Consider the following 26,275-nt stretch of genomic DNA (forward strand, 5'->3'; position numbering starts at 1 on the left):
AAATAGGATGAACACTGTGGTAGTAGTAGCAGCCTTCTAGATGAGTTAATGTTATGTTCATGAAAGAATGTATGTATTGAAGATTTTCCCTTTTTTTGTGTCTATGGGAAAAATTCTTAGTACATACTGCCTTAAATGGAAATTGTATAAAAATAACCCTTGTGAATGCAATAAAAGAAAAATGAACTCCATAAAGACAGATATTTAAGGTACCCCACTTTTTTGGCACAAACTCCATTTACGACTGTCCTCTATTGCTTATCACTCAACCAGTTTCTGAACCAATTTAGGAGCCATTGCAGGTTGTTCAGTTCATGTGTGAGCCTCCTTGTGAAACCATGTCAAGGACCATACTAAAATCCAACTATACCATTATATCCAGTGCTCACTGCTGATCTAATCCTTTAACAGTCAAAGAAAATCGGATTTCTTTGACATGGCCCTTCCTTTGATAAAAAACCATGCAGCCCTGGGCCCTATAATCTGCTGGATTCAAGATAATCTGCTCTGCTTTCCTTTAGTAGAGACTTCTTTATTATACCTATCACAGAGGTCAAATGGATTGGTCTGTAGTTACCAGCTCCTCCCCATTTTCACTTTTATAAAGAGAAATGTCTGCCCAGCTCCAGTCCTTTGGAACCACTCCTGTCTCCAAAGAACTTCTGAACAAGACTGTCGGTTACCAGAACCAAAGCTCCTTTATTATCCTAGGATGTATCCATTGAGCTCATTTTACTTTCAGTTTTGCTGATTCAATGCAAACCCTCTCCTTTATAAAAGGTTTGGTGCCTACCCCTTTTCACATCATGAAATAATCATCTTTTTTTTTTCCTTCATCTTTCTGCTCTGTTCCTCTCTGATATATCTTCTTTTTGCTATATCAACTCTCCATTCTTTTATTTGGTACCCTCTAAAATTACCCTAGGACCATTTAGCACATGAATAATACAAAATAAATACAACCAGCCTACCAGATGAGGCATTAGTCCCTGAAACCTTTGATCGTATGTACTAAGTATCTTTACAATAGACACAAAGTCCCTTTTTCTACATTTCTCCCACTCAGAAAACTTTCTCACCTGATTCGATTCCATAGATTGCTCTTTCTGGAACTGCCGCTCTTTGTCAAAGAAGGTAGCATTTATCACCGAGACATTCCTCTGCTTGAACTTACTGAAACCTGAGATTGTCCAGATGGTACTGCAAACATTGTTACACTTTACCAAAACCCTTTGCTTTCCTCACTCTCTTTACAAAGAAAAACTAAATTGTTAAGGGAAGAAGAGGAAGAGAGAAGGTCAGGAAGCTTAGTCACCATTGACTACTAAAGGAGAGGAACAAGTGAAAGGTTGTGAAAGCATCAAATTCCTGGAAAAGTCTGCTCCTAGGGCCTCTGAGATGACAGGAGGGCGAAGCGCTGAGAGCTAAGAGATGGCTGAAGCCGAGATGGGAGAAGTAACAATCCAGGCTTAGGAATTCCCAATGCAGGTGGTGATTGACTTGTGGACATATATATGAAAGTTGTGCGAGTAGTCAGTCGCCAAGATTGCTGCTACTGCTAACAAGTTTCTAGCTTGTGCTAATTTAACCATTTTACCATCCTGCTCTTAACCACCTTGACAGCAATTGTCTGAATGTGGTATTCCCTTGCAACTGTGCTCTAACCAGTATTAAATATTCTTTAATGTTATTTACTCGTCTTCACCGTGTTTCCTCACATCTTTACCCCACCCTTCTTTCCATATACCCTTACTTGTTTTAGTAATTCAGGTTTTGTTTACTATAGTCTCCTCCATCCTAGATTATATTTCCCATTTTGTACCCAATCCCCTTATTTCCTTCTGTCCTTGACACTGGCTTATTCCAGCCTTAATAGACAAATTCAAGTGCTTATGGACAGCAAAACACTTTTATTGAAGAATTGCATCAATAGGACCTCCCTTTCAGTCACTTCTGATCCAACTTCCATTATATTACTTTCCAAGTAAAAAGGTCCTATTATGATTCTGTTATCTCTTCTAATAGAAACAATACTAGGAGACTATTTTAAATTGTTAATTCTTTTATGCATCCTACTCTAGCAAGACACATATCGGCTACTTTTCTGCTGATGATTTTATGCAATATCTCCTTGTTAAAATTAAAAAAAAAAGAAACCCATCATTTTAGTTTATTTCTGACACATCTGTTTTGATGGATGATTTTCACTTTGATTTTTCTGTTTTTCTTATTCCTGCTTCATCCGTTCTGCAGAACCAGCTGTGTTTATGTGATCCCTTTTCAATTTAGAATTCACCTCTGTCTTTCAGGCCTATTATATTTACAATGCAGGCAGCACCCCACTGGGATACAATTAGAAAGAATAGAATGAGTATTCACTCTTCGGAGACTTTGACTGGATCACTCTCACTACAGGATGCAGCCAAGCGCAATCCCCACTGGATTTTCTTCTCTTTCTCTTTTCCTTATTCGGTTTTGAAATATTTTTATTGCATTTTTTCATAGTTTTATCCCTTTCATTTCCTTTTTCTAGCTTTTTCCCTGTTCTCTCTCCTTCCTGACACATGCAGCTCAACATAAGTACGTTAAGGATTGCCATACTGGATTAGCCAAAAAACCATCAAGTCCAGAGGCCTGTTTCCAGTAGTGGCCAAACCAGGTCACAAGTAGCTGGCAAGTTCCCAAACAGTAAATAATTCCCAAGATTCTATCGATCAATGATAAGTAGTGGCTATTCCCTAACCCTACTTGGTTAATAACAGTTTATTGACTTCTCCTCTAGGAACTTGTCCAAACTTTTTTTAAACCTAGCTATGTTAACTGCCTTAACCACTTCCTCCAGGAATGAATTCCAAAGTTTAATTATGCATTGAGTGAAAAATAATTTCTCCAGTTTGTTTTGAATATGCTACATACTAATTTCATGGAGTCTCCCTTAGTCTTTTATATTTTTTGAAAGTGTAAATAACCAATTTACATTTACTCGTTCGATTCCACTCATGATTTTATAGACCTCTAACATATCCACTCAGCTGTCTTTTCTCTAAGCTGAACAGTCCTAAACTCTTTAGCCTTTCCTTATAGGAGAGGTATTTAATCTCCTTTATCATTTTTGGTTGCCTTTCTCTGTATCTTTTCCAATGCAATCTTTAAGATGCAGCAAACAGAACTGCACACAGTACTCCAACTGCAGCCTCGCCATAGAGGGATACAGAGGTATTATGACATTCTCCATTCCTTTCCTAATAATTCCTAACATTTTGTTTGCTTTTTTGACAGGTGCTACACACTGAGCTGAGAATTTCAAAGTATTATCCATGATGACGCCCAGATCCTTTTCCTGGGTGATGACTCCTAATATAGAGTCACCACCCAGGTGGGTTTATTTCCCCCAAGTGCATTAAATTTCAGCTGCCATTTTAATGCCCAGTCTTGCAGCCTCGCAAGATCTTTTCCAAACTGTTGGTGGTACACCATTTGCAAACATAAGTGGGCATGAAGACATTTATGCTAGTATCTTATAAACCATCTGGTGAATTTTCAAAGTTATGTGGGGGTTGCATGTTCAAATATAGCTTAAATGCATGCAAGTGCACACATATTTGAGATTTTTATAAGTGTGAGGGAATCTACAGGAAACTCCCTCAAACCACATTAAGGGACTGACCACAGCTATCTGGCCCAGTCTTCCTTAAGTTCCAACCCATCAAGGGATTCTGGACCCAGGGAGGATCCCTTCAGCCTAACATAAGAAGGCAGGGCCCAGAAGAGCTAGACAGGCCCTGGGGAGCAAGCAGGAAGCTACTCTATGAAAAAACCTGCTATGTGTGATGTGTCTGTGCTACCTGAACTTTAAGGTGAGCTGCATCATTTGTTTGTTTTGCTTTGCATTTAATTGTTTCACTGTAAATAAATTGCAGAAAAGTAAACAGCCAACATCTGCCTCTTTATTCTTTCTGGCTGTTTCCAAGTTACTGCATATTGTGTTAAAAGTGGGATTTCTTGCCTACTTGGCAAGCAAATGCAGAAGCCCACAGCCACAGCAGCAGAAAAAAACAAAACTGCAGAGTTGTTTTCTCTTTTCCCGGGGCCTCCCAGTTCCATTCACCCAGCTGAAGCTACAACAGGCCAAGGGGGTGGCGCTCCTGTGCAGTCAGGATTTAAGCAATGAGTCAGGGCCGGACAGGCCAGCAGGGTTTTTTTTTTTTGTTTTTTCCTCTCTCCTTTCTCTGGAGAAGTGTCCCATTTGGAGGCAGCTCAGAGAACAGGGAAAATGGAGCAAATGATCCAGGACTTTGCTAGAGGGCAGCAGCATTTGCAGAATGCCCTTCAAACTCAAATTTATCAGCAGCAGGCACTGCGAGAACAGCTCGTGCAGCAAAACACAGTACTTATTCAGGTAGCACAGGCTGTACAGACCACTATGACCAGGCCACCTTCCTTGACACCATTTGTATTTAAGATGGCCCCAGGTGAAGAACCCGATTGGTTTCCCAAAGAGCTTTGAATGAACCACTCGATTGACAGACTAGCTAGAAGATAGTTGGATGCCCTTTCTGTGGAATCTACTCACCAGCAGTAGTCAAGAGGCCTTCCAAAATGCTAATCTGGAAGGGAGGGCCACATAATAGGAAGTAAAGGCTGCCATTTTAGAGAGAACAGGACTCATCTCAGAAGCCTACTGACTGCGATTTTGACAAGGGGTTCTTCAACTAGAGGAAACCTCACGGAACATTTTCCATGTCAGCTCTATTCTCAAAGAAGGCTTTTTCAAACTCAATGTACTTAAAAACCTAAAACCATTACTATACTCCCAAGACTTCCGCACTGTAATCCAAGCCACCCTGTCCTCGAAACTGGATTATTGCAATTCACTCTTCCTTTGGCTCCCCTATTCCACCGTAAAACCTCTCCAAATGCTTCAAAATGCAGTAGCAAAAATTATTACAAATGCCCATAAATCAGACCACATCACCCCTATCCTCAAAGACCTACATTGGCTCCCCATCTCTTCACTTATCTTATATAAAACACTCACCATCATCTATACTATCATGATTCCAATTGGCTCGAGTTTCCGTTCAGGATCACAAACACAATTCGACCAACTAGAACAATCAATAAAGCATCCCTCCAGGTACCTTCCCTCAAAAAAGCACACCTTTCCTCTACAAGGGATCGTGCCTTCTCAATTGCAGGTCTCTCACGATGGAACTCCCTGCCTACAAATCTCGGCCTGGAACCTTGCTCCTCCAAATTTAAAAAGAAACTAAAAACATGGCTCTTTAAACAGGCCTACCCTGACTAATCCCCTTGCCCGTCACCACTGAATTCTTCAGCCATGTACATAATATAGATCTCTTGTATATAATTTTTTGTTTTGTATATAATTTTATTTTTAGGACTGCTTGATGTTACACCTATGGTTAACCCTTGATAGCTACTTTTATTATTGGCATCTTTCAATGTTCTTTCTTCTGTACTTCTCTTTTAGCATCTTCTTTCAGTTTGTCCCCTCCCCATGCCCTTGTTTCATGTAATTTCCATCCTTTTGTTGAATGTGAACCGGTATGATGTACCCACTAATGCCGGTATAAAAAAAAGTTCTTAAATAAATAAATAAATAAATAAATAACTGCAAATCCTTCACTGCCAAACACTGAGAAGTAACACAAACCCCTCAGGACTCAAACAGCATCAGCCTTATCTATGACATGGCAGCAATTCAAATATTATATCATGTCCTAGAACACTAATACATCACATACTGGGTGGGGTTAACAGGGCAAAGCCCCACAGAAAAATTGCATGCCAACAAAAATACGGCATCTCAGTTACACATGCAGAACACAGACCGACCCTTACCTAATACAGAATAAGAAACTATAAATTAGAAACAGAAGTATGCAGACAAAAATAAAATAGCCTGAGAAACCAGACTCTGAACAGTGGAATGTTAAAGAAATACAAATATGTAATGCACATTCCCAAAGATAATATATGCCAATCAGTAAAAATCAAAATATATATATTTTTTTACCTTTGATGTCTGATCATATTTTTCTGATCACTTGGGCACAGGATCTTATTTCCCACATTCCCTTTCTCGGTCTCTTCTTTTTTTTCTTTCTGGTTTTTTTTCTTTCTCCATTTGTCTTCTTCCTTTCCTCCCTCCAACCACACCCACACACTGGCAGTCTCTCTCTCACACACACACACACACACACACACACATATACATTCACATACACACACACACACACTCACTCACTCACTCAGGCTCTCACCTGGCCATACACACACAGCCTCTCACCCACCCACAAATGCACACACATAGGCTCTTACCTTCACCCACACACACAGAGGTAGGCACCCACATACAGGAAATCACACATATACCCCACCCATAGGCTCTCACCCACCCACCCTCATACACACACAGGTTCTTAAACCCCACTTACATACAGACTCTCTCACACACGTACACCCACGGCATCGTACCTAGTCAGGTAGTCGTCCACACACATACATACCCTCTTCACACACAGACAGCCTGGCTCTCACACCTAGGTATTCATACACACTAGGGATGTGAATCGTTTTTTGACGATTTAAAATATCGTCCGATATATTTTAAATCGTCAAAAATTGTTAGGGCCACGATACAATACCAATTCCCCCGATTTATCGTCAAAAAATCGTAAATCGGGGGAAGGGGGAGGGCAGGAAAACCGGCACACTAAAACCCCCTAAAACCCACCCCCGACCCTTTAAATTAAATCCCCCACCCTCCCGAACCCCCCCCCCCAAATGCCTTAAATTACCTGGGGGGTCCAGCGGCACACTAAAACCCCCTAAAACCCACCTCCGGCACACTAAAACCCCCTAAAACCCACCCCGACCCTTTAAATTAAATCCCCCACCCCAAATGCCTTAAATTACCTGGGGGTCCGTAGCGGCGGTCCGTAGCTTAAATTACCCCTGGGTCCGTAGCTAAATCGGGGGAAGGGGGAGAGCAGGAAATCTGGCACACTAAATCGTGGTGTCTTCAGCTGGCGCCATTTTGCAAAATGGCCGCCGCAAAATGGCGGCGGCCATAGACCAATATGATTCGACGCAGGAGGTTGTTCCGGACCCCCGCTGGACTTTTGGCAAGTCTTGTGGGGGTCAGGAGGCCCCCCCCAAGCTGGCCAAAAGTTCCTGGGGGTCCAGCGGGGGCCCTGGAGCGATCTCCTGCCGCGAATCGTTTCCGTACGGAAAATGGCACCGGCAGGAGATCGACTGCAGGAGGTCGTTCAGCGGAACCCTCGCTGAACGACCTCCTGCAGTCGATCTCCTGCCGGCGCCATTTTCCGTACGGAAACGATTCGCGGCAGGAGATCGCTCCAGGGCCCCCGCTGGACCCCCAGGAACTTTTGGCCAGCTTGGGGGGGCCTCCTGACCCCCACAAGACTTGCCAAGGGGGTTTTAGTGTGCCTTTTAACGATTGTAACGATACTCTAAACACCCAAACGGCGACGATACGATTCCCTCCCCCTCCCAGCCTAAATCGATCGTTATGACGATCGAGGACACGATTCACATCTCTAATACACACACACACACACACAAGCAGCCACCCCCACACACAGGCAGCCACCACCCCACCACCTAGGCTCTCACCCACCCACACACATACAGAAATGGCCTGGGCCTTGTGTTCAGCCACTAGGGGATGGGGTCCACTGGCAGCCTCTGTGTCTTCTCTTGCTCTCTCTTCAGCCACTGTGGGTCAGTCTCTGCGATGGCCTGCCGAGTTCTGGGGTGGGTAGCAGCAGGAATCACGTTTATCTGAAAATCATCTCTTGCTGCCACTGATCTTGCAGTAAGAGCTGTGAGACTGGCCCCCACAGCAGCAGGAGATGACATCAGGATAAACACAATTCCTGCTGCCCGGGAGGAGGTGTAGGGAGGTGCAATCAAACTGATTGGGTTTGATTTATCCCTACTCTATCAGATCCCTGATTGGGGCAGGCTAAAAGCTATATGCGGCTGTGAAAAATCTTGTGCACTGCTACGCATGTGCATGGCTTAGAAGGAACAGTGGGTAGGAGCTGCTTCTTTCCACAGGCCCCACCAGTGGTGGTGGCATCTCTTCCCTATCTTGGCAGGGCCAGTGCACTAGGGCACTAGGCGAACTAGGCCTGGGTCTAAGGCGCCGAGCATTAGGGGGTGCCGAGCCGCTGATGGCCGACATGAAGGCTCATGTGGCCACTGGTGGACCTCATCCCACTGGCGGCTGAGCAGTGAACTACTGCTGTGCTGTGTGCTGGATACACAGAGCAAGAAGATCGGTAGGGCTGTGGTGGAGCTCATGTCACCACAGCCCAAAGAAAAAGGTCGCGCACAAACCTGCAGGTGCTCCTCCTCCTTCCTGCCCACGTGGCCCCGAAAGAAAAATGTTGCCGGAGCTGCACGGGCCGGAAGGAGGAGGCGCATCAGCCACGTGCAGAAGAGGAGCAGCGCTTACGGGCTGCTGCAAATCCCAAGTCGCAGTGGCCTGAGAAGAGGAGGAGGCCCGGTAGCAGGGCCGCTGCTGCGGATACCACATTGCGGGCAGCCCAAGAAGATCAGGGCTGCTGCAGAGCCCATCCTGCGGCGACCCGTGAAGAGGAAGCCCAGAGGTGAGAGAAAGGCTGAGGGCCTGTATAGTGTGTATGTGTGTGTGTATGAGATGAATTGAGAGGTTGTGTGTGAGAGTGAGTTGAGAGACTGTGTGTGGGAGTGAGGACCTGAATGTTTGCAGAGACAGCATGTGAGAACAATATTACTCAATGCAGTGAGAGCCTGTGCTTGAGCAAGACAGCATGTGGGAGTGAGAGAGAGCCTGTGTGTGTGAGAGTCAGACAGCATGTACCAGTGAGAGACTGTGTGTATGAATGATTGTTGTATGAGAGAGAGCATTGACAGTGAGAGCCTGTGCTTGTGCAAGACAGCATGTGGGAGTGAGAGAGATCCTGGGTGTGTGAGAGTCAGACAGCATGTGCAAAAGAGAGACTGTGTGTATGAATGATTATATGAGAGAGAGCATTTGAGAGTGAGAGCCTGTGTATGTGTGTGAGAGAGAGAAAGCATATAAGAATGAGAACCTGACGGTGTGTTTGAGGGAAGAAGATAGATGGAGTGAAAAGAAATAGAAAAAAAGACAATATAAAAGGAATTGGCAAAAAAATAAGAAAGGGAAGGGAGAACAAAAAAGCCTGTGACCAACCGATTAGAAAACTAAGATCAGACAGCAAATGTAAAAAAAAAAAATTACTTTTTACTGATTGGTACATGTAATCTTTGGGAATGTGCAAGAGTAGCACTTTCTCTATGCGGATCTCACAATGTTCGAGATCAGCATGGAGAAAGTGGAAGCCCACGGGGCCTGCATAGAGGAGGCAGCAGAATGGGCTTCAGTGCCAGTAGCAGCAATCAGCACCACCCCAATTGCCACGCAGCAGAAGTGACAGTGGTAGCAGAGGAATGAGAGAGGCTCTGAGGTTGCTGGCAAAAGAAAGAGAGGGGGTCTGCCTTTAGTGTGTGCATGTGTATTAATGGGTGTCTGCCTGGGGGTGTATGTGTGTGAAAGCAATTTGTGCCTGTGTGTGTTTTTGTGTGAGAATGAATGGGAGCTTGCCTGGGTGTGTGTGTTTGTGTGTATGTGAGGGAGCCAGTGAGAGTGAGAGCATGAGTGTTTATGAGAAAATCCAGGGGAGTAAGAGTGTGTGTGGGTGGGTGTGTGTGTGGAGGGGGAGAGAGTGTCTTACAGCCTGAGAGTGTGTCAGTGTCTGTGAGAGCGAGAGCGAGAGGTTATGGTGGGTATAAGAGCATGAATGTGTATGTATGTGACAGTGTATGTGTGAGTGAGAAGGGACATGTGAGTATGTGTGAGAGAGAGAGGATAACCTAATCTTGACAATATCAGAGTGACTGGAAATCAAGAGCTCCCATGTATGGACAGCAGGGGCTTTTAAAAATCTTTATTAGTTTTAATTATTGGGTGTTATTTGATATATGTGCTGTTTTGAAATATTTTATTGTTTGGGAAATTGTAAAAAACATATATGATTTTAATTAATAGAAATTCTATTTATCAGTAGTTTTAAAATATTCTTTTATTAGTATGGTTTTACTATTATACCTGAGGCTTTGTTTCTTGATTTTATTGTTTTATGAGGAATGGTGGTTCTGTTTTTCCATTGTTAATACACAGAGTCTGGCTTCTTGGGGTTTCCATTTCAGTTTTTTCTAATTTGTGCTCCTTTATTTTGTATTCTGTATTTGATGAGGGTCTGTCTCTGCTCTGTGTGTGTGTGACCATGATGAGAGATTCTGCTAGCATGTAGTATCTGTATAGGGATCTATAGCAATCAGGTTTGTTTTATTTCCTCAGTAGGTGATGTATTGGTATTCTAGGACCCAGTGTAATATTTACCCTTGCTTATTCACAGGTGGGGTTATTGTTGTTTGAGTCCTTGGTGTTATTACTGTTATGTTACGATGGGATTGCAGTATAGATTTTGAGTGTCTTTTTTGCAGGGTTTTGTGTTAGTTCACAATGTGTCTGGCAGTGGAAGGTGTTTGTGCTGCTGTTACTGTAAGGTGACACCAGAATTTGAAAATATCTTTTAGTATGATGAGCTGAAAGGGAAACATCCAAGCTCTTTTGTTTGGGGGAATTTCAGTGGATGCACAGAGTTACAGAACTGGAGGTGCAGGATTTATATTGATATTCTGTCCCTTCATGTATATTTATTTATTTATTTACTTACTTACTTATTTATTTATTTATTTATTTTTTATTTTTATATACCGACATTCTTGTATAATATACAAATCATACCGGTTTACATTAAAACAGGAGATGCAGGAAAAAAAGTTACCTTTGTCAAATACTTCACTCTCATAGCTATATAGAATTAGTTGAATGAGGCTATCAAATAATTTTATAGTAGTTTTACTAGAAGTGTGAAACTGACCAGCTTTTTAAAATTACGCAGAAGACCCTTTGGACTTTTTTATTAACACTTTTTTTAATAACCAATTTTAAAGCAGGATCCATGCTATAGAGGTGGATGTGATGAAGAAATATCATTTTGGCTTCCACCCCCCAATTCTTCTGTTTAGAGATGCCACTGATTACGGGGGGGATGCTGGAGAGGCACACAAATGCATTGGTCCCCGGGCACCGGAGACCCTTGGTGTACCACTGAGTGTGAGCCATATGGGGCCGCAAGCGGTGGCAAGGAGGAGTGGAGATTTGGCGGGACACGAGCAGTGCCCAACCTGCTCGTGACCCAGAAAACCACACAGTCAGCGGGCGTGATCGAGAATGAGGTAGGAGTCGGGGCCGAGACCGGGGAGGGGGGGGCGCAAGGGAGAAGGCTCGCCTAGGGCGCCAAATCCCCTTGCACCGGCCCGGTATCTTGGATGAGGCACTGAATTTTAGGCAGTTAGGTGACCTGGCGCCCAACATTTTTCCCAACTCCAGGTATATAAATAATGATTATTATATTATTATTTAGGCTGGGGTAGTTTCTAACTGGGCTAGGAGCCCAGAAATAAAGGCAAGCCTGTCAGGCCAAAAAAAAAGAATAATATGTACTGTTAAATAAGAAATATACATTATGCATGCTTGCATTTGGTGCATTTTTATCTCTGACAGGATAGTGCAGACTTCTTGATAAAGAAAGGGACAGTACATTGAATTACTGAATTAGAATAGTGCTGTAGAGGTTTTGGATGTGAATCTTGCTCAGCTTTATAATGGCAAGCTAGCAGGCAGATTCATTAAAAACGCAGGAGAGCGGACGAACGCCCGCTCTCCCGGCGTGCACACCGGCCACTTGCCAGTGCGCATGATACTATTCAAATGAGATGGTGCAGTAGAATCGGGCAAAAGGTGGCGCTAGGGACACTAGCGCATCCATAGCGCCTCATTTTAGCCCAGAGCGGCGGCTGTCAGCAGGTTTGACAGCTGATGCTCAATTTTGCTGGCGTCTGTTCTCGAGCCTGCTGACAGCCACGGGCTCGGAAACTGGACGCCGGCAAAATTGAGTGTCCGGTTTTCGGCCCGACAGCTGCGGGCCGAATTCAATTTTTTTTTTTTTTTTTACTTTTTTACTCTTCGGGACCTCCGACTTAATATCGCCAAGATATTAAGTCGGAGGGTGTACAGAAAAGCAATAAAAACTGCTTTTCTGTGCACTTTCCTGGTGCCGGAAGAAATTAGCGCCTACCTTTGGGTTGGCGCTAATTTCTGAAAGTAAAATGTGCGGCTTGGCTGCACATTTTACTTTCTGTATCCCGTGCGCATACCTAATAGGGCCATCAACATGCATTTGCATGTTGAGGACGCTATTATGTGCCGAGGGTTGGACACGCGTTTTCCTCCCTTTACTGAATAAGGGGTAAGGGAAAACGCGCGTTCAAGAGCAGGCTAACAGTGCGCTCAATCGGAGCTGTAAGTTATTAGCATATAACAGATATTCTGTGGCATCTGTAGAAGTAGCTGATCATTTCATTTCAGCTCCCGGTAAACAGTTGTCCATGATCACAATTCATACTGATATCCCACAATTGGCAGATTGAAATGGACAGGGCATACAAATGACAAACGCATCTGACTTTCTGTCCACCACCACAAACATAACACAAGACCAGGGACCTTCATTATCCGTTTTTGTTTTTTTTTTTCTACAGGGAATTTATCAGCATTTATTACAACAAAAACAGAAAATCAATGGACAAAAAGACTTATTTTTCTGGGTAAATATCTGAGTTTGCTTTGGTGGACAGCAGCCAGGGCAGTAAAAACAAATATATTAAACACATTAGGATCCTGGAGCACAGTTTATCAAACCTTTTATGACGAGGGCCACATAACTTTCAAAATCTTTGATAGAGCTGGATGAAAATGTTAACGACCTCTCCTCTCATCATCTCCCTTTCTCTCTCCCCATATCTCTCCAACTTCAACTTTCCATCTTTTCCCTCTTCCAAACTCTCTCCTTTCCACATTTCCCCTGCCCTTTTCTTCCCATTCTCTCTCCAGCATTTCCCCCTCTCCTCTCAGCATCTCCTCTCCTTCCCTCTGTCTTCCCTTTTCCTTCCTTCTCCCACCAGAATCTTTTTTTTTCTCTCTCTCTCCTCCCAGTGTCCTCTTCTCTCTGAAGAGTAAGCGTTCTCTTGTGTTTCCCCACTCAGCAGCAGCTCCATTGGCAGCTTTGACCTTCCTTTCCAACAGCTACACTGGGACTCCTTCCAGTGCAGCTCCAGTGGTTACTCAGCCTTTGCTCCTTAGCAGCTGAGGCAGCAACAGCTCTGGCCTCCCTCCTCTGGTGCAACTCCACTGTTGACGCCAGCTTTGGTGATGAATCCAGTCTCCTTCCTCCACCAGCAGCTTCCTTCTGTGGCGTGGGCATGTGTTCATGACTGCAGCTTGCCTGTTGCTCCCGCACTTTTTTTTGCCGCATGTACAGTCCAGGCCCAGTTCCTGTGCATTCCCCACTGTTGGTCTTCTAGGGTAGGGGATTCTGGAAAACACCACAAGCCTAACTCTATGTTTTTGAAATTAGGGTGAAAATCAGTTTAAACTGAAAAAAAGGACTCTACACAGGACCTAATTGCTGAGAATCTTGATTACAACTAATGAATTTAAGCATGTTCCTGTGAAATTCCTAATTTTGTTAGTTTTTCTAAAGCATTCTTTCATAGGGATGTGAATCATTTTTATAATGAATTGAAATATCGTACGATATTTCTCAATTCATTATGGGGCGGATGTTAAGAGCCCTGCTCGCCTAAATCCGCCCAAATCCGGGCGGATTTAGGCGAGCAGGGCCCTGCGCGCCGGTGATCCTATTTTACATAGGCCTACCAGCGCGCGCAGAGCCCCGGGACTTGCGTAAGTCCCAGGATTTTCGGAGGGGGGCGTGTTGGGGGCGTGTCGGGGGCGGGACTGAGCGCAGCGGCGTTTTCGGGGCATGTCGGGAGCGTTCCGGGGGCGGGCTCGGGGGCATGGCTACGGCCCAGGGCGGTCCGGGGGCGTGGCCGCGCCCTCCGGACCCGCCCCCAGGTCGCGTCCCGGCGCGCTAGCAGCCCGCTGGCGCGCAGGGATTTACTTCTCCCTCCGGGAGGCGTAAATCCCCCGACAAAGGTAAGTGAGGGGTTTAGACAGGGCCGGGCGGGTGGGTTAGGTAGGGGAAGGGAGGGGAAGGTGAGGGGAGGGCAAAGGAAAGTTCCCTTCGAGGCCGCTCCGATTTCGGAGCGGCCTCGGAGGGAACGGAGGTAGGCTGCGCGGCTCGGCGCGCACCGGCTATACAGAATCGATAGCCTTGCGCGCGCCGATCCCGGATTTTAGCGGATACGCGCGGCTACGCGCTTATCTACTAAAATCCAGCGTACTTTTGTTGGCGCCTGGAGCGCCAACAAAAGTACGCCTATTCGCGGTATTTGAAAATCTACCCCTATATATCGGTAAAAAAAGTGAAATGAACATTTTTTCCCCAAAATTTTCTTGAAAATCGTTTTTCGGGTTAGTGCACACTAAAAAAAAAAAAACAAAACCATTTACTTTTGTTATTTTTTGTTACTTTTTGTTATTTTTGTTATATATAAAATGATTTTTCACAAAAAAAAAAAAAATGCCAATCGGCGGAAAAACAAGATTTTCCCACGGCCACACGAATCTGGAAGCGCAAATGATCAGGCACCCAATTCATATCCCTATTCTTTCATGGAATATAAGCTGATGTGTGTCTAACTAAAACTACCACGAATTACCAGACCAGCATTCAGCTTTCAAATAAACAGGTTTTCTAAATTATAAGGGCCTCTTAGTCCTAAATCAAAGTGCTTGAAAGCAGTGGCCTAGGGGTGGGAATCCATGTAATAGATGTAAAGGGGGCCCAAAACTGTCCCTTACTAGCAGGCATCAGAGTCCCAAAAGATAAGAGTAGAGGAAGAATGGTAGAAAAGGTTTTATACTTCCCAATTTAACAAAAGTCCTGGGCCCTCGTGGTGTAGGGTAGTTCTTCAAGCTTCACTTCAAGAGAAAGGTTACATAGTAAATTACATTAGATAAAGACCAAAATGGTCCATCCAATAAACCCAACAAGGTGTTCTGCCCAAAAGGATGTCACTCCATGCAGGTTTTCCCCTCTCCTTCTTGTTCAGGTTTTAACTGCTGCTCCATGCAGGTTACCCTCATAAATTAAAGTAACCATAGTTTACCTCTCTGTTTCATTTCAATCCTCTTCCTTTTAGGGATCCTCTGTGTTTATCTCATGCCCTTTTGAATTTCATCAACATTTTTTTTTCCACCATTTCCTTCAGGAAGGCTTTCTACCCCCTTTCCATGAAAAAACATTTTTTTATGTCATTCCTGAGTCTACCCCCTGGAGTTTCATATCATGACCTTTAGTTCTACAGCTTCCTTTCCATTGGATAAGCTTTGTCTCTTGTGCATTTTCATACCTAGAGTACCTGAATGTAATCCGGTTTGAAGTGTCTGAAAAGTGGAATATAAAATAAATAGTTAAACGTCTGTATCATATCCCCTTTGTCTCTCTTCTTTTCCAAGATATACATCTTTAGGTCTTCAAGCCTCATCTCATATCTCTTTTGGTGAAGAACCCGCACCATTTTGGTTGCCTTTCTCACACCCTAGATGTAATTGTCTAGTTCTTCAGGTCTTTCCCTCCAAGGAGGGGGTCTTGGAGAGGTATCTCTCAAAAGAGAGGTGTTGGAGGGTGGTATCTCCATGGGAAGTTGGCTGGGGCCCAAGGTTGGGTCACCCAGGCTTTCAGGACTAGAAACGTGTTTTGGGGTCCTAGAAGGATTCCTGAGATTTTCTGAGAATCAAAGAAAGAGGTCTCTAAGAAGCAGGGAGTTAAGCTCCATATTCCTTAATCTGTCTAAGAGGTATTTTTTCAGAGTTTGCTGAAAGAGGATTGTAGAAGTCAGAGAGAGTAATGCCTAGCAAGAAACAGGTCCCAGGAGTTATGTTCTGTGGAACGCATCAGCCAGAAACTGATTCTGATTTTTTTCTGTTGGAAGAGAGAGACAGATCTGCATCCAATGGAGTAATTACTAAGGGAAGTGCCCAGGGAGGATGTGTCTGCCAGAGTGGGCAACACTGCTGTTGCCTGAATCTTTGATTTCTTTTTGGACTTTATTTTTCCTTATTGACGGCGTACTAAACCACAATGTACTACTTTGTTTTTTTGTGTGGAATGGTGATGTTGTTTTTGTTTTTCAATATGCTCTCTCACACACACACATACATACCCACAATGCTCTCTCTCACATACACATATGCTTCATACACACATAAACGCATGCTTTCTCTATTCCTGAAATATATCAACAGCAGCAGCCTCTTCCTTGGGCCTGTGCAACATCTCTTCCACACATGGTCTCTTATATGCTATTTGCTCACACACACATACATGCTCTCATACATATGCTCTCTCATACACACACACACATGTACACACTTGCTCTCATATGTTATTTTCACACACACTCGCACATATGCTCTTCTACCTACTATTTGCTCACTCACACACACTAGCTCTGTTTCTCCCCATGAAACATACATGGTGCAGGCTACATCAGCCTTCCTTCTTTAGCTGCATGGCCCCACTGACTCAACAGCCATCTTGCTTCACAGCTTACCAAGAGCACAGCCTCTTTCAGCCATGTGGCCCCAACTACAGCAATATTCTTCTCTTTTCAGGCACATAGCCTGGCTAGTAGTAGCTTTCTCTTTTCAGTCACGTAGGTCCAGGCTATTCAGCAGCCGCCTTGCTTCCGTTGCGCAGGCATGGAAACCTTTTTTCTTCGGTCTGCAGGGAGGAGGAACCTAGTAGAGCACAAGGCCTTGATTTTCTCAGACCATCCCTAATCCAGAGCAGAGCCGTGAGGAACAATGGATGCTGTGGCTACCTGCAGGCAGGATAAATTGGGGCTGAAAAAAAATGAGTGAGAGCCACAGCTGAGACTCAGGGCACTGACCTTTAGATTCAGGATACAGGCCATTTAAAAGATTCTGGATTAAAATATTTCTCAGCACTTTCCCCTTCCAGTGCACATCCTGTACCTTAATATTTTTTTTCTAATTTATTATTTGCTTGTTGTTGTTCAGGATGATGATGATTCCAAAAGACTTCTGGAAAATCTTGATTCTGAAGTGAAGAGACATCTCTGTGACAGCAATTCAGAAATGAGGAATGAAGAAATAAAAACTTGTGTATCAAAAGAACAAATGTTTCTGGAAGTAAGTTACTTTATCTTTATGCCCAAATGGATATAATACATATTCCAAAATTCTAACCCAACAAGAGTTGGTAGGTTTAGATCCATTATCTTCAATTTAACCAAAATTCTCAGACATTATAAAAAGAACACATAGAATAATCTAAATGAAAATTATATGCCACAACGTACTTTAACAAAAATTAAGTTTCTCCTATGGCTATTTTCAATGAATTTTTCTTCTTTCATATTAAGGATGTGCAGTCAATTAAAACGAATGTGTAAAATGTGATGGATAAAAGCAATTCATTTCATTTCGGGGGGCTCCGAAACAAATCGAGGGGCCCGAATGAAATGAACCTTATTCCTAATGCTTTGTTTTAATTGAATGCATTGAGTCTAGGTTTAGGCCCAAGGCCGGGGCCTCACCTGATGCCCAAAGCAAGAGGTCCCTGGATTTGACTGTCCCCATTACTTATGGGTAACTCTAAACTATATCTGCACAAACCCTGGAAAATGCAGATATTTAATGTACAGATGGAAAATGTAAAGGCTCTCCAGTGTGTGACTGCATTCACCTGGAAGACTATTGAACATTCAGGGGATAACTTTATAACAGCCCAACTAACGGGTCTATCCAGTAAAGTGCGGCCGCGTTTACCCCGCTCCTAACCCGCATTCTACTCACTTTCCGGCCGCGTTAGCCCTTTCTGCGATCCCGAATCCCCTTTAACCTACTCCTACCGCGTCCTAAAATCCCCGGGCAACCCCTTCCGCACGCGGCATGTATATTGCATGCAAACGAGCAAATTAGCTATTCCCTAGCATCCCGTAACCCGCGCCCCGACTATCGCTATCTTTCCCTGCCATTTTGTCACGCGTTTAACCTGCTAACTTATCGCCTACCCTTACCCCTGCGGTAGAGGCAGGGGTAAGGGTAGGCGGCAAGCTTTCCCCCAGCCCCCTCTCACCTGCCCCGGCCGCGATCATGGGTGCCGGTCTCCGGGGCAGCCCCAGTCCTCTCCTCTCCTCCCAAAGCAAAAAAAAAAAGCGAAAAAAACGTAAAAGCAAAAAGTAGGTCGATTCGCCGCTTCACACTGTCAGTGTCTCTTCTTCCCTCCTCCCGGAGTAAGGCTGCTTTTCGCGCCCTGCTTCGGGAGGAGGGAAGAAGAGACACTGACAGTGTGAAGCGGCGAAGCAACTTACTTTTTGCAGCTCCCTCCGGACATCGGACCTCTCCTGCCTCCCGCTGCGCGACTTACTTTTTTTTGCAGCCGTCCGGCCATCAGCAGGAACGGATCGTGGCTCCCCTGCCTCCCGGCGAAGATGGACGCCTGCACGGGGGAAGCGGCCCCTGTGCATGCAATTGGCTGCTCAAGACGTGACATCACGACGTTTGGCATCACGGCATGTGACGTCACGTCTTGAGCGGCCAATTGCATGCACAGGGGCCGCTTTCCCCCGTGCAGGCGTCCATCTTCGCCGGGAGGCAGGGGAGCCACGATCCGTTCCTGCTGATGGCCGGACGGCTGGAAAAAAAAGTAAGTCGCGCAGCGGGAGGCAGGAGAGGTCCGATGTCCGGAGGGAGCTGCAAAAAGTAAGTCGCTTCGCCGCTTCACACTGTCAGTGTCTCTTCTTCCCTCCTCCCGAAGCAGGGCGCAAAAAGCAGCCTTACTCCGGGAGGAGGGAAGAAGAGACACTGACAGTGTGAAGCGGCGAAGCGACTTACTTTTTGCAGGCGTCCATCTTCGCGAGCAGCTGGAGGCAGGAGAGGTCGTCCGATGTCCGGAGGGGGGTGCAAAAAGTAAGTCGCTTCGTACTGCCAGCCCCTTCTTCCCTCCTCCCGGAGCAAGGCTGCTTTTCGCGTGGCGTGAAGCGTTAGGCCCGCGCACCCAGGATACTGTATAGGCGCTCTATCCAGTAAAATGGGTTGCGCGGGCCTAACGCTTCACGGACCCTTCTTAGACGCGGTTTACATTTGCATGAAATTATAGTTCAGGATCGAGCGGTAGGTGAGCTGCACTGTGCGTGCGGCAACCGCGGGTGCGCCAGGCACTAACGCAGCTCTTCCTACCGCTCGGTACTGGATAGACCTGTAAATTAGGTGGTAAACACTTGTACAAGATACACCAGCTATCAAAGCAGCCAGGCATAAGCTGTTTTGAAAATTATCTCCCAACATTTACCTGCAGAAAATTATGCCAGGAAAATGAAAGTGCATACTTTTGAAAATGCAAAAGTATGTCTGTAAGTCCAAAACCTTCTCCAGCTCTGCCAGTGGGAGTGCTTCTATTCAGTCCAGATATACTAATGCGCAAACGGCAGTATGCATGCACTTGTCTACCTCGTGTGAAGATGGCAGACCTCGCGTGTCACCTAGACAGGATTTTAGACCATGCTGGAAGAGAGGTTCTAGAATCAAAATCTAGGCTTTTAGATAGACAGTTGAAATCCAGAACCTCCCAGTGTGAAATACCCCCCGATCCACACACAGGACCCCAGAGACAAGCAGAGCTCCAGAGCCTCAAATCATAGTAATGTAGTAATGACGGCAGATAAAGATAAATCAGTCCTTTCATTTACACTGTTACCCATGCCTATATCTAATACACCTGAAGACTGTAACTCATCAGGTTTATGAATAAAATTAAGGCTTATCAATATATTCCCCCAAAGGCACATGTACAATAGATTTAGTACTATGAAAGTGAATCCAATTGTATTGTTAAATATTTTGTATTTGTTCTTCTTTATGCCAGCAAGATGAGCCTTCCTCAAACAGTGGGATTGCAGCTTTTGCCAAGACGGCCAAAGTCATCTATCCAATCAATCAAAAATTTAGGGTAAGAAATCAAAATCTTTCTTGCATCCTCTGGTAAATATTTTAATAAAGGATTTTCCTGTAGACACTGAGTGGGGAAAAAAACCTTTTGAAGAACGAAACTTAATGTTGTTGGTTTTTTTAATAGAAAATAACAAAAGTGCACAACACTGGAAAAGCTTTTAGAATTTACTTCTGAACTCCTTTGCCATTAGGAATAATAGCGAGTTAGCTCATGACCTGCTATTAATATGCCATAACAAAGACTTTCCTGTGATCACAGCCACTGGCAGATGGAGCGTCCAATCCTTCGTTGAATGAGAACCATAAACAGACTCCTCTACCAAATCAGGTATTGGAAGCATCCACCTCCAGCCTCGAATCCCTTAGCCAGGCAGACAAAGAGGACTGCAGCTCTTCTACAACTGTGCATTCCACAACCAGTGATGACAGATTCTACGAGAGAACGTTTGTCAAGGTGACCTGTTTCCCAGAAGTGCTGACATGTGATAGGTAAGCAAACAAACCCAATAATTTGGGCTGTGTAAACAATACGTTGCTATAGTTCAATTGCACTTTATATTAGTACTAGCCGTTAAGCCCGTAACAATGGGCTACATTAACATTTTTTTTTCAGTACATTTTCTTACCCCTCATTCTTCCCTCCCTCCCCTCATTCTCCCCCTCCCCCTCCCATTCTCCCCTTCCCCTCATTCTCCCTCACCCTCTAGTCTCCCTCCCACCTCCCCTCACTCTCTCCTCCACCTCCCCTCACTCTCTCCTCCCTCCCCCTCACTCTCTCCCCCTCCCCTCACTCTCTCCTCCCTCCCCCCTCCCCTCAGTCACTCCCTCCTCCATTCCCCTCAGTCACTCCCCCTCTCTCAGCTCATTCACAACCCCTTCGGATGGCGCAGACGGAAAATCTCCGGGGGAGGTCCCTCCCTCCCTCGCGCGTGCCGCCGCCGCTACTGCTCCTCGCCACTGCCGCCGCCACTACTGCTACTGTTCCTCGCCGCGCCATTTTTGTTACAGGCAAGCTCTGACCGACATGCTGCCCACGCATGCGCGGTAGAGTTGCTCTCTACTGTGCATTTGCGGCACGTCTGACAAGCTTCATTTATCTAGCAGATTTCCTACCTAACTGGAGCCTGTTTTTGCAGTCTTTGAAGAGCAAACAAATTCCGATTCGTTAAAACCCTTTTCCAGATCATCATTCAATCCAAATAATTCAAGCCCCAGCCTTTTCTGATCGGACACGCATATTGAATTTGAAACTGTTTTAACTTGCCTCAAAAGAATTTGATACAATTACAAGATGGTTCATAACTTTTGTCCCAACTGCTCATTGAGACAGGACAAGGAGTAATTAGAAAAAGTGAAGCAGAGAAAAGGAGGACGGGAAGATGTATAGGTGGAAGTAAACTGAGGGATGGAAAAGGTACGGCGAGAAGAAGAAAGCTGAGGAGAAAAATTAGGAGCTGTAAAAGGAGTTCAGTTGACTTCAGACAGCAATTAAGTGCATTTATACCTTCCTGAAGCATGAGTGAATGTATGAATGCTGCAGAAACGTTCCCAGTAGCTTTTTCTCCATTTCCACCTATACAGCACAAGTGAATCTCCAAAGGATAGAGCAGAGGTAGGCAACTCTGGTCCCTGAGTGCCACAAACAGATCTGGTTTTGAGGGTATTCACCATGAATATGCATGAGATAGATTTGCATGCACTGCCTTTATTGTATACAAATATACTGTGATTGTTCATTGTGGATGTCCTGAAAACCAGACCTGTTTGTGGCTCTTGAGGACCAGAGTTGCCCACTCCTAGGATATTACTCAGGCTGCCAAAAAAAATATTTTTTGCATGGTATAGAAAAATGTTGTCATTCAAATGCAAAATGTAATTTGATTGTTCACATTACTTGGGAAGTTTGCAGAACAGCCTTGATATTTAGCTTTCGTAAGTGTAATCCCTAACCAAGGCCTGGATTTATCAAAATGCACTAAATATCGCATGTGATAGGAAAAGGGGCGTGTTTTATGGTAATAGGCAGTTTATCGCAAAGTGCGCTATCTTAGTACTTCGCATAGGTATTAGCACAAACTGCAATAACTTTTCGCACTTTGTGATAAGTGCCAGAATTGTTGTATTTCCTACATACAACCACTGGGGGGACCATTTTTCATATTTTAAGCTGCTGGAGAGCCAGCCTAGCTATCAGGGCCCTCATACGAGAGAGAGAGAGAGCCTAGCCATCATTCCCTCATACTAGGTAGTTATTTATAAAGGTGCTTAAAGCACGAGAAAACGCCTCAACGCATGCGAAAACATCATATAGCACTTTGATAAATGACACCCCCCCCCCCCCAAGTACTTTATCCTAAAAGGAAGGTAGATCACAAGAAAAACAACATTTCCCAGAGTACAATGTTAAAAATTGATTTTTACCAAACAGGGGAGGAAATCTATCACTCCAAGGCTTCTATTTCAGCAAAGCAAATTATTGCATCTGGCTAATGAATTTCCAACTCCTGCCACTGTCCCACCCTTTCCCTTCTGCTCCCCACTATTAAATGTAAGCAATGTTCCAACACTCAAAGGTATCATAACCAAACTCTTACATTACTTAATGATAATAAACAAGGTAATATACGCAGCAATTGGTATAGTTATAGCAGATGATACAGAAATAGAAAGGAGGTAGCAGCAAATAAACTATTATTAACAAAATGGGGGGAAAATGAGACAAATACTTTATTCCATAGTGCACAGTAAGTATTTTACAGTCTGAAAAGTTAAGTCCATAACAAAGCACAAAGCGGAAAGAAGAAAATATTAGAGTATCTGATGAAGCACCTATGCTGACAGTCAGTTAACTAAATCTGTGGTTCCAATCACTGGTAGAACTGAATGTCTAAGAGCAGCTGTCTACCATGAGGCCTAATGTGCTAAAGAACATAAGAAAGTGCCATGCTGGGTCAGACCAAGGGTCCATCAAGCCCAGCATCCTGTTTCCAACAGAGGCAAAAACCAGGCCACAAGAACCTGGCAATTACCCAAACACTAAGAAGATCCCATGCTACTGATGCAATTAATTCACCAACTCAAGCTACAAGGGAATCCTTGTGTGGTGGTAATCTTGTACGGAGGTTATCGATGAGGATAACCGATTTTGCAGTTATCCTTTCTTTTACCTCCGTCTATTATTCTTTTATTAAGGTCAAAAGTATTTTTTAAGGGTGCTCTTTTGTGTGATTTTTCTTAAAATCCCTTCTCCCCTGCTGCTTTTCCGACCCACTGCTAGTCTTATGTCATACTTATCAAGGTCGTCGCCTTTATTGATGTCTCATGGGTACGGAGCTGCTTGTCCGACACGGGCCATGTTTCGGCACGGTGTGCCTGCTTCAGGGACTATGGGAGAGTGTGCTGTGTCCTGTATAGGGTTCACAGCATTCTAAAGTCCTTCAATATATAAAAATATTTAATTCAACATCAAAACTTTATATCACATTCATTCATAACTCTCTAATTCTCACCCACCTTTTCTTGAAAAACTTACTTGTCAAAAACTTCTGCTGTCTTCTCGTGCGACACCTTCTGTGTGTGTCTGGGCGTCTACTCTATTCTCACTGCTTTTATAAGCCTGCCTGGGAGGTGCACTGCCCTCTCTGGCCAGAACGAGGCTGTCTCAGGTGAATACTATGAGACTCGTTGAGTCTATTCTAACTCACATATACGTTGTTAAACCCTTATTTTAGTCAAACTCGGTAAAAAAACATCTTTGCAACATGTCATATATAGTATCAACTTATAATTGTGTTTAACTAATATTAGTTTCAGTGGTTTTACATAGTTTCTTATGTGCGGGTTTAGAGGACCTGATGGAGAACTTCATCTGAACCGCAACACTTCTCTCCTTATCTCGGGCGGACCTGGTGGTGAACCTGTGCTTACCACGTCCGCTTATGCTGCTTCTGACGTATTAGGTGTCAATGTCAGTGGGCGTTTCCCGGGCGGGGCGCTTATGCCGCGCCTCTTTGTAGATTAGCTATCCGCAATCTTCTTCTCTTTTACCTTTGATCGGGTACTGTGCTGGATTTCTCAAGCGAATCATTGAGGCCACATTGATGTGCCCGTCTGCTATCTGTTTCATGCTCTCTCAAAAGTGCCCCGTTTTGATCCTGATGTTCACTACTCAAGGTTTTTGACCTAGTGAAGGACTTAAAGTCTGATGAGTCCGATCTATTGTCAACATGTGACTTAGTCATATTTATTAAATGCTTCTCCCAGTTTCAAGCTTTAAATTGGCATTTTTGGATGTGGCTGGCGCTAAAACGCCACATTTACTAGTAGTGCTGTGTTTCTACGGATTGCTCATTGGTGCGGTGCTCTGAGACTTTTATTGATGTAATACGGGACTATAGGCATTTCATAACGTTTGAGCTTTGGATGATGTAATAAACTCCTCAATCTCTTAGAGTTACTGCTAACCTAATGGGAAACTAATGACCACTAATATTGTATTCCTAAATTGATATTGAACAACAGTCAAATTTATGGTCACCTCTACATTTACACAATGTAGGTGGTTGCTTGATGATGTTCTCCTTAATGATAGTGAACACCTCTTTCTTCACCATTGAAGATGGTTGTCAATATACTGTCCAATCTATTTCTCGATTGAGTCCTTTGGGAGTGACTGTATCCCATGTGTATATGAACTTCTGTTCCATCTGTAAAAGTTTTATATTGAGGTCACCACCCCTTGGGTGTTCCTGTAGTTGAAACAGTACTGCTACTTTAAACTCTTCCGGTGGATGTCCCATTTGCTGCCAGTGGTCAGTTAAAGGTGCACCTTCAGTTTTATGTCTCAATTAGTTAAACACGATTATAAGTTGATACTATATATGACATGTTGCAAAGATGTTTTTTTACCGAGTTTGACTAAAATAAGGGTTTAACAACGTATATGTGAGTTAGAATAGACTCAACGAGTCTCATAGTATTCACCTGAGATAGCCTCGTTCTGGCCAGAGAGGGCAGTGCACCTCCCAGGCAGGCTTATAAAAGCAGTGAGAATAGAGTAGACGCCCAGACACACACAGAAGGCGTCGCACGAGAAGACAGCAGAAGTTTTTGACAAGTAAGTTTTTCAAGAAAAGGTGGGTGAGAATTAGAGAGTTATGAATGACTGTGATATAAAGTTTTGATGTTGAATTAAATATTTTTATATATTGAAGGACTTTAGAATGCTGTGAACCCTATACAGGACACAGCACACTCTCCCATAGTCCCTGAAGCAGGCACACCGTGCCGAAACATGGCCCGTGTCGGACAAGCAGCTCCGTACCCATGAGACATCAATAAAGGCGACGACCTTGATAAGTATGACATAAGACTAGCAGTGGGTCGGAAAAGCAGCAGGGGAGAAGGGATTTAAGAAAATCACACAAAAGAGCACCCTTAAAAAATACTTTTGACCTTAATAAAAGAATAATAGACGGAGGTAAAAGAAAGGATAACTGCAAAATCGGTTATCCTCATCGATAACCTCCGTACAAGATTACCACCACACAAGGATTCCCTTGTAGCTTGAGTTGGTGAATTGTTGAAGAGGGAAAGAGGTTGGTTAGCGACTGATGCAATTAATAGCAGTGGCTATTCCCTAAGTAAACTTGATTAATAGCCATTAATGGACTTCTCCTCCAAGAACTTATCCAAACCTTTTTTGAACCCAGCTACACTAACTGCACTAACCACATCCTCTGGCAACAAATTCCAGAGCTTTATTGTGTGTTGAGTGAAAAAGAATTTTCTCCAATTAGTCTTAAATGTGCTACTTGCTAACTTCATGGAATGCCCCCTACTTGCTAACTTCATGGAATGCCCCCTACTATTTTCACAAATGCCCCCTACTATTTTCACAAATGTTAACGTGCGTTAAAAGCAGTGTTAATGCATGCAATCTAGTTGATGCACATTTAAGCTTTGAAGGACCTGTAAAAGCGGATTGTACGTGAAATAAATAAATAAATGTTATTTGTTTTATTCATTACCTTTCTATGCTGCTTATCCTGGGGACACAAAGTGGAGCTATAGCAATAATAAAATGAATACAAAATATAACTCAAACACAAAATGAAACTTCATAATATCCATAAAACAATAAAACTG

General features: G+C 44.0%; 1 protein-coding gene across 4 annotated transcripts in view; it reads left to right on the plus strand.

Annotated features, from left to right (window-relative positions):
• Positions 1-26,275, plus strand: part of EVC (EvC ciliary complex subunit 1) — a 206,532-nt gene that overhangs the window by 19,857 nt on the left and 160,400 nt on the right. For all 4 annotated transcript variants that reach the window (XR_003854806.1, XM_029591185.1, XM_029591175.1 and 1 more), the window contains 3 exons: positions 17,174-17,305; positions 20,043-20,126; positions 20,388-20,617. Coding sequence is in view for 3 of the 4 variants with exons in the window: in XM_029591185.1 (XP_029447045.1) it covers positions 17,174-17,305; positions 20,043-20,126; positions 20,388-20,617 (446 nt within the window). In the remaining variant the exon portion in view is untranslated. The remainder of the gene's footprint in view (positions 1-17,173; positions 17,306-20,042; positions 20,127-20,387; positions 20,618-26,275) is intronic.

Source organism: Rhinatrema bivittatum, chromosome 1, assembly GCF_901001135.1.
Source record: "Rhinatrema bivittatum chromosome 1, aRhiBiv1.1, whole genome shotgun sequence".
In the NCBI taxonomy this organism is placed as follows: domain Eukaryota; kingdom Metazoa; phylum Chordata; class Amphibia; order Gymnophiona; family Rhinatrematidae; genus Rhinatrema; species Rhinatrema bivittatum.